Below are 8,603 nucleotides of genomic sequence, written 5' to 3' on the forward strand. Positions count from 1 at the left end.
GAGCAAAACCTTCCATGTATAAGTCTTTCTATCCATCATGATACTTCATATCCCAGTTTGTTTCTGAGGGGATAAAACTAGCATTCTGGCCCATCTTGCGTATCCATACCTATACAGAAAAACATTATTGTATGTTGGTACTGTTTCTTGACACTTACCCTCCCATATCTGTTAGCATAGGACCCTGTAAGCAAGGAGTGGAAAATGATGATCGTCTCATCCAAATCCCAAATGAATACTCTCTGTAAAAAGAGAATCAAATTAATGTGTTCTTTTGTAAAGCTGATTTGGCAATTCAAAACTTAAATCAGTATGTGAACAAATGAGAACACTTTATTAAAACAGTCATAGATCATATGCAGATGTTCTGTTTCTCCTGGTAGACACATGAATTATGCACACGTTCAAGTTTTTTTCTCCCAGATCAAAAATAGCTGCTTCGGGAGAAAGATAACCAAGGAACAACCAGGGTTAAAACATTCTTCAGAGAGCTTCTCCTGGGAGACTGAATATCTGCAAACTTTATCCAGACTTAACTCCTCCCTGTAAGTGGAAGGAATGGAGCCAGGGGAAAGGTGCCTGTGCCTTATGGAGGCCAGTGTCACCAGTCTGGAGAAGGCATGGGGGCAATTGCTCTTCCCATCTGGTAGACCAGGAGCAGAGGGAAGCAGCAGCCACCAGCTGGTCGCTGCCTGCTTAGTCTGGGGTTCCAGTGCAGGATGAGGCAGGGAGATTTTGCTGCAGCTGCAAGACTCAGTAGCCTGCCTTGCTACAGTATGCTCAAGGTCAGCTGGGGAGCACAGGTGGCAAGGGGAAGCCAGAGGAGCTGCAAGCTGAGTGGCTCAGTGGCTTTCCCCAAACCAGACTCTTGGCCCCTCTGGCTTTTAAACTGCTGCCCACACCACCCAGCTGGGGATAAAAGGGGAAGCTGGCACTGACTTTCCAGTCACTGCTCTTTCCACCCTCACTGCTCAGCTGAAAGGGAAGCAGGCAGAGAGCAGCCATGAGGGCAGCCAGAGAGGTTGGCAGTCTAGCTTGGGGAAAGCCTCCACATGTCCACCTCCCAGTCCCTCCAGCTTCCTCTTGCTGCCCATGCTGTCCAGCTGATCTACAGCAAAGCAGGATGAGTCTATTGTACCACAGCAGCGACGCTCAGGAGCCTTGCTGTCATAGCAAAATTCCCCTGCCTTACCCTACACCGATCCATTTCAGCATGGGATGAGGCAGGCTGCAATGTCCCTAAAGCAAGGCTCTCAGCCCCTTGCCACAGCAGCTAAGCACCCCTGCCCCTTTCCCTGCACTCCTCTGTGGCTATTTTCCTGCATGGGAGAACTGGGAGGGTTCCCACAGAAGAAGGCCCCTTCCTGCCAATCAGTCAACTGTGGAATGGGGCGTAATGGAGTGGTGGCGGTGGGGGGGCAGTTTTCCAGGGCTGGAATCCTCCCTGGCTATCTGTGGAACCTGCAAACTGCCACCTGGCAGCCTCTCACCTTTCCAGGCAGGGGAGAGGAGAGGCTGTCAAGTAATAGGCTGCCTAAAAGCAGTGGTGGCCTAGGGAGCAGACCTCTAGTACCTCTGGCTAGAGAGCTTGCATGTACAGTCCAGCTCCCAGGCTATTTTTCTAATGGAAATTTCTTCTGGTAGAAATTAACATCTGTATGCAGCCATAATGTATTTTCAGAAATGCAAGTTGGTCCCGACCAGTCTAAAACAGTCTTTTAGTTTTCTACTATAATAAATTATTCTGTTAAGAAAAAAAAAAAAAAAGTAGATGGTATTAAAACACACGTGGGAGAAAAATCCATGAACTGTAAACTTTGATATTTAAAAGCCAACTGTCAGGAAAATCTGAAATATATGAACAAAGCAATTCAAAGTTATAACTATTAGATTTTAATTGCCTTTTTCTGGTTTAGATCACAAAGTAAACATTTTCAGTAAACTTATTTTCAGAGGCTAAACTGAAAAGCAAGGGGGGGAATTTACAAAGTACCTTTTTTAGGAGTTTAAGTCCACTTTTAATGGATTTAGGCATTTTGAAAAACTTTACCTATGGTAAATTATGTATTTGCAGAAAAATTCAAAAGCCATTCTGTAAATATTTCAGAACCCTGAATATACAACATTTCCCATAATGTATAACAGCTTCAACTCTTTGGAAAGTGAAAGAATGTATTCCAGGAGTCCCTGACTCTGAGATAGTCTGGACAGGAGGACAAACTAGAGAGCAGGATCAAGGCATTAAACCAACTGAATAATGGCTGTTTTGCTATGTTAAGTACCTCGCGTACAAATTGAAACATTTCTGCTTTTGTTGTAAACATCTTGGTTTTCAGGTGGGTTATAACATACCTCAAGATCAGAATCAGGTGGTGGTGAAGGGTTATTGTTTCTTCTGCCTCGACCACGTGATTTTCCATCAGAACCACGACGCAATCTATCTGAATCAGAGTCTTTAATGGGCGTCGATGGACTGTGGATTGTACTGTACTCTGCTGTAATAGAGAAATAACTTTCACCTTTGTTTATAATGTTAATTTTAGTTTATTTCTTCAGATTTGGCATTACAAAATGTCCATAGAAAAGTTCTGGGTACACCGACTATAATTAGCCTAAAATAATGACCTGAAAGCATTAATAGTAATACATAAACAAACTAACTCTACCAGCTAGCAGCTGTAAGTAATCAAAAGTAATCAAATTTACCTCAGCCAAGAGACAATAACATTGAAAAAATTCCAGAAAATCCTCATGCTTCCAAACAATCAAACCAATCTTTTATCCTCTCCTCAAATCTCTTTCCAACAATTTTAAGCTTGTTGTAATTTGAAACACAATTTTTCAAAATCTGTCTAATATTACCATCACAGTGACCTGTGAATGCAAAAAACTATTGTTGCAATCGATCGCATTTAGAAGACTAATATTTAATTGTTACATCTTTTCAGAATTATAAAATTAATTCTTCTTATGGCTTCTGTTTGGTTCAGCAGAATCCTCTTCAAGTAAGACAGAGACCAAGAGTCCTGAAATAGTCAGGACAGGTCTAATTTAAAAGTTTAATCCTGTTTTATAAATTGAGGAAATTTGAAAAGTGTTCTTCACTTCTTTTTCAAGTTCCAAAAGCAGGTAAAAATACTCTCTCTCTTCCCCTTCCTGCTCAAAGAAATGCCCTGTCCCTGTCTCTTCCTCTCTACCCCCTGCCTGCCTTACCTCACTGTCCTAAGACTGGAGAAGCAACAGAGCCATTCCCACCTGCTGTACAGGGGCTGGGGTCACCTGGGGCTGGGGACAAAATGTGGCCCCCCACCCCTTGGCAGGGGGACAAAGGGCCCTTGTCTTATAATAATGCAGAAGAAAACCTCACTAAATACATTGTCTATCATTAAACTCCTGCCGAAAGTAGCATATGCTTAGCAAAGGAAACCAACTATGAATTTGATTAAATGCAGCTAACACTGAGCCTGACTATAAAATACAAGGCCATATTGGGCAAACATGCCGATAGGAACTGTGTGCATGCGCGTGCGCGTCCCTTAAAAAGAAAAGAAAGAATAGCTGTTCCCCCAGGAGAGAACAAGCACCAGGCCTGGAGATACTGCAATACCAGGCCAGCACTCCAAGAGACCAGAACAAGCTCCAACACCCTCCCCTGGTGCCAGAAATCCTGATGGGAATCTACCACAAGGACAGATCAGTGAAGCACCTCTGAATAAGATACATGCTAATGCCCATTAAGCACACCCCCACACTGCCAACAATTTTGCAAGTCATGGTGAGCCACAACCTCGTGCTCTCTGTTGCCTCCTCTCTCAGACTGGTGCATACGATTAGTGTGGCTCTGCTCTGTATGATGTAAAGCCAGACCAGGTTGCTCTGTGCCTTGTCTGCATATACATTTTTGGAACAGCTTAGTACTTGTGACAAGAACACCTGGCTCTAGACATGCGTGAGGACTAATTAGCACATGGAGCCTTTGTTGGAGGGGGGAGGGGGAAGTATCTGGAGTATATACACATCCTGAGCAGTACTGAGCTATGGGGTCACCATGGAGGGTAGGGCCACACTAATCATATGAAGCAGGCTGAAAGGGCATGACAGAAGGATTCTGGGTGAACTGTATGCAGTGTCATGGCTCGCTATGGCTTGAAATGCTCTGGTAGGGCTTAGCCCAATGAACTATGTGGTAAATCATGAGCCTTTTTGCTTTAAACTAAGTACCATGCATAGTTTATATTAGATATAAGTACGGGACAAAGTGATGTTCAAAAGTGTGTTCATGGAGTACCTATGCTAAAACTTGCAGCAGTTTCAAAAAACAGGTAATTTGCATCAATTCTGGATGAACTAAGTCTATGGGTACTATATACAAATTGCTACAGCCATATTTAATTTCAAGGTTACTGTTTTCATATTTGCTTCTCACTTTCAGATACTCAATAAGAGCAGGGTCTGACAGTAAAGAAAGGGGGAAGGGGCTGCCAGGGGAAAAAGTTGGAGGGAAGCAGAAAGCAAAAGGGCTACTAACCTTCCAGTTTTATTTTCCCTGCTGTAGCAGTGGGAAGGAGACAAATTCAAGGCAAACCTCCAATAATTAGATTCTATACCTAGAAAATTATAACAAACTTATAAAGATTCCATAGACAGAATCTAATTATTGGGGTCTTATAATCAGGATAGTCTTTTATTTGAGTAAATACAGTACATGGTGTTTTCTGCTTTAGCACGGTGGTGGTTGCATCTGGCCCATGAACAACTGGATCCAGCCCAAGGCACACAGAAAATCAGTGTCAAGCAGCTTGGCCTGGTGCATCTCCTACCCTGCCCTCAGCCATGCCACTGATTCCCTCTGCAGCCCTCCCTGCTTTTTCCTCTCTCTTCTACAATGGCAGTCACTGCTTGGTCTCTCCTTCCCCTCTTCCCACCTCCCTTACACATGTGCTTTAATTATACATAAATGCTCTTCTTCCTTCCCTTCCCTCTGACATTGGCAGCCAACTCCCTGTCAACAACACTGAGGTCCCGAACACTGTTATGCAAGGTAAAATAGCCTATGCAAATTATTCATCCTAACAGTTTACAATCTGATATGTAATTTTGAACCTCTTTGACATCTTCTATTTCAAATTCTAATTTCAAAAGAAAAAACTGCATTTTCATGGCTAGAATAAAGAGATGTCTAAATGTTTCTCATGAAGGAGTTAGAATTTTTACTATGTAACAATACATATACTGAACTTTTTTCAGTGAACATCAAGCTTTACTGAAAAAAAATCTTCACTCTTTCAAGCTTAATAATATTTCATGCTTGTAAGAATAGTAATTAGTTTAATGGAGGTGTTTATCTGTATATAAAATATAGTACTACAATTTGTTAAATAAATCTGGCCATCCTCTCTCATGTGAGTTACTTTAAACTGAGAAAAATGTCCTGCTGAATTCAAAGATTAGATTGAGTTAGACCTCTAAAAGCCTTTGAAGCTAATATCACTACTTGCAAGAGTCAGAATTACTTAAAGACATGAATGCCAACCGTTTTTGTTTTTTTTTTGCCAGCGGATACTTGTTGGTGTAAAAAAAAAAAAAAAAAAAAAAAAAAAAAAAAGAAAAAAAGGCAAAACTCCCCTGGCACTTTACTTTTAACTCAGTGTGTTTCCATGCTGAGCTCTGTGCATGCCCAGAAAAGACAATGCATTACTTCTACCTGTCTCTGCAGCAGCTGTAAAGACTGTACACTTTAGTAGGGCTTTTTTTGGCACTTTTATCTAATAGCTGATTGAATCAGCTTTAGCTAAAAGTGCCCAAAGCCCTGCTGAAGCACCCAAATTTACTAACACTGCAGAGCTGGGCTGAAGCCATGCACTGCTTTCTTCCAGTGAAGGGGTGGGGGGCAGTTGTTTTATTTTTAACATCAGCAAGTGACTCCATGGGTGCTAAGCACCTGCTAATTTTTTTCAGTGTGTGCTTGAGCCCTGGAGCACCCATGGAGTCAGCTAAAAGAAGCAAGGCTTTTATGTAAAAGGCTGATATTCTCAAAGTCATTTTGAGAGTGTTATGCACTTAAATGAAGTGACTAATCTTACCTGAAATATTCTAGGAAAAAGAAAAGTTAACCCCCCAAAATAAATGGTTAAACTTTGAGAAAATGCACTTATGCACCAGTAGAGGCTGGGGACTGACTGGCTAAACAGCAGCTCTGTAGAAAAGGACCTGGGGGTTACAGTGGACAAGAAGATGAATATGAGCTAACAGTGAGCCCTTGTTATGAAGATGCCTAACATCTTACTAAGCTTCATTAAGAGGAGTATTGCCAGACTGAGGGAAGTAATTATTCCCTTTTATTCGGCACTGGTAGGGCCACATCTGGAGTGCTATGTTTAGTTTTGGGCTCCCCACATCCCCAGAATGGATGGAGACAAACTGGAGAGAATGCAGTGGAGGGTAATGAAAATGGTTAGAGGACTGGGGCTTATTTAGTCTGGAGAAGAGAAGACTGAAGGAGGATTTAATAACAGCCTTCAAGTACCTGAATCCAAAGAGGTTTCTTGTTCTCAGTGGTGGCAGATGACAGAACAAGGAGCAATGATCTCAAGTTGCAGCAAGGGAAATTTAGGTTAGCGATCAGGAAAGACTCTCTCGCTAGGAGGGTAGTAAAAGTCTGGAACAGGCTACCTAGAGACATTGCATCCTTAGAGGTTTTAAGACCCAGGTAGACAAAGCTTGGCTGGGATGATATAGTTGGTGATGATCCTTCTTTGAGTAGGGGTTTGGACTAGATGACTTCCTGAGGTCCCTTTAACACCTAATTTACTATGATTCTCTGATTCTATGAACATTTTGGAAAAGAGATCATCCTGTAAATTAAGATTATTTTTGTGCTGAACTAAAATAATAAAGAGAAATAGATAAGCTTTAAACAAACATAGAAGATGCTGTTGGATATAGCATTTTAAATTAAAAATCACCATGTACATTCCAATGTAGATGCCATGTCAGTTTATGTTCCAAAATAAATATTTAAATATCTGAACTGATAACTGGTTAGCTGTCCAGGAAATGATATTGTAAATAATACCTTTTAATAGACTAGTTCATGTAAATGTTTCAACTAATAATTTTCCCACACTTAAATTAACCTTTTTTTTTAAATTGTATTTTACTTTAACAAGAAAATAATATACACATGCTCTAATAAAAGCATTCTGACCAAATAACAGATTTTGGTTAAGCAAAACACATAAGTCCAAATTCGTGAAAGATGTGGCTTGAGTTTTAAAGCTGATGGACACCGGCACTTCCCACTGACTCCAGCTGGAATTCTGGATGCTCAGTAGGGTTGTGCAAAGCTTTAGTTACCAATTCAATTCAGAGGAGATTCGGCTTGATTCGGCAAATTCAAATTGAATAGGGAGACCCATTAAAAGGTCCGAATCAAATCTGAAGCCTCCAAATTGATTCAGAAAAGGTTCATAGAGATTTGGCTTGGCCGGAGAGAGGAAAGCTGTGGGACAAGCCCCCATGGCTGCCCTGCCCGGCCCCATCCCCCATCCGGTCCAGTCTCCCAGCACTTAAAAAACAAAACAAAATAAAAGCTCTGCACTCACCAGTTGCAGCAGGGGTTTTGGGGGCTCTGGGACCTCTTGGAAGAGTCCCCCCACACAGACGCCGCACCCTCAATGCTCACCCTCACCTGGCCCTGCCCCGATGCCCCCCCACCAGCCCCAGCAGTCCAGAAATAAAAAAAACAAAAAACAAAAAAACCCACACTCACTGGAAGTAGCAGTGGCTGTGGGGGTTCAGGGCCACATGACAGAGCCCCTCTGCACAGCCCCCGCTCTCCAATCCCCACCCCTGCCTGACCCCAGCATTATGGGAATTAAAAAAAAGAAAAGAAAAGAAAAAAGTCCCGTGCTCACTGGCTCTGGCAGTGGAGCTCAGGGCCTCTGAGGGCTCATGGCAGAGCCCCACCACACAGTGTGGGGCAGTGGGGGCATGAGCAACTGGTGCCTCTTGAGTCAAGGAGGCCCCCCAGTGGCAACTCATCGACCGGGGGGAGGTCCCCTCATGACCAATCCTGCTGACCTGCAAGTGGCAATTCCGGGTGCACCACTGGCACTTCTGGGACAGCGCTAACACTCCCTGTCCAGTGCTCTCAGGGGAGGCATCAGTGCTCTCGTCCATCCCCCCTTCCTAGGAATGCTGGCTGACAGGGGGTTCACCAGCACTCTCAAGGGGTGCACATGCATCCCCTATGCATTTCCACTGAATGGGGGGAAGCGGGGATTGCCCCTCCGCCTGGCACCCACGCGGCAGCTGCCCCATGGTGTGGGTACAGCACAGCTTGGCAGGGCACTGCACGCTGTCTGGGAGCTGAAGCTGCTGGGACTGAGCAGTGCTGGGCTCCAACTGACACATGAGGCTGCCACAAGGCCTCAGAGGCCCTGATACCGTCTGCCAGAGCCAGTGAGTGCAGAGCTTTTTTTTTTTTTTTTTAATTTCTGGGATGCTGGGGGTGGGGGGTTCTGTCACATGGCTCCAGAGCCCGCACAGCCTCTGCTACGGCCAGTGATTGCGGGACTTTTTTTTTTTTTTTTTTTTTTTTT

The 8,603-nt window shown here is 43.4% G+C and overlaps 1 protein-coding gene across 9 annotated transcripts in view; it reads right to left on the reverse strand.

Moving 5' to 3' along the window:
- Window positions 1-8,603, reverse strand: part of EYA1 (EYA transcriptional coactivator and phosphatase 1) — a 339,152-nt gene that overhangs the window by 76,483 nt on the left and 254,066 nt on the right. For all 9 annotated transcript variants that reach the window (XM_019527786.1, XM_019527792.1, XM_019527790.1 and 6 more), the window contains 2 exons: window positions 2,353-2,495; window positions 159-242 (listed from right to left, as the gene is read on the reverse strand). In XM_019527786.1, coding sequence (XP_019383331.1) covers window positions 159-242; window positions 2,353-2,495 — 227 coding nt within the window. The remainder of the gene's footprint in view (window positions 1-158; window positions 243-2,352; window positions 2,496-8,603) is intronic.

Source organism: Gavialis gangeticus, unplaced genomic scaffold, assembly GCF_001723915.1.
Source record: "Gavialis gangeticus isolate Ggan-Ray unplaced genomic scaffold, GavGan_comp1, whole genome shotgun sequence".
In the NCBI taxonomy this organism is placed as follows: Eukaryota; Metazoa; Chordata; order Crocodylia; family Gavialidae; genus Gavialis; species Gavialis gangeticus.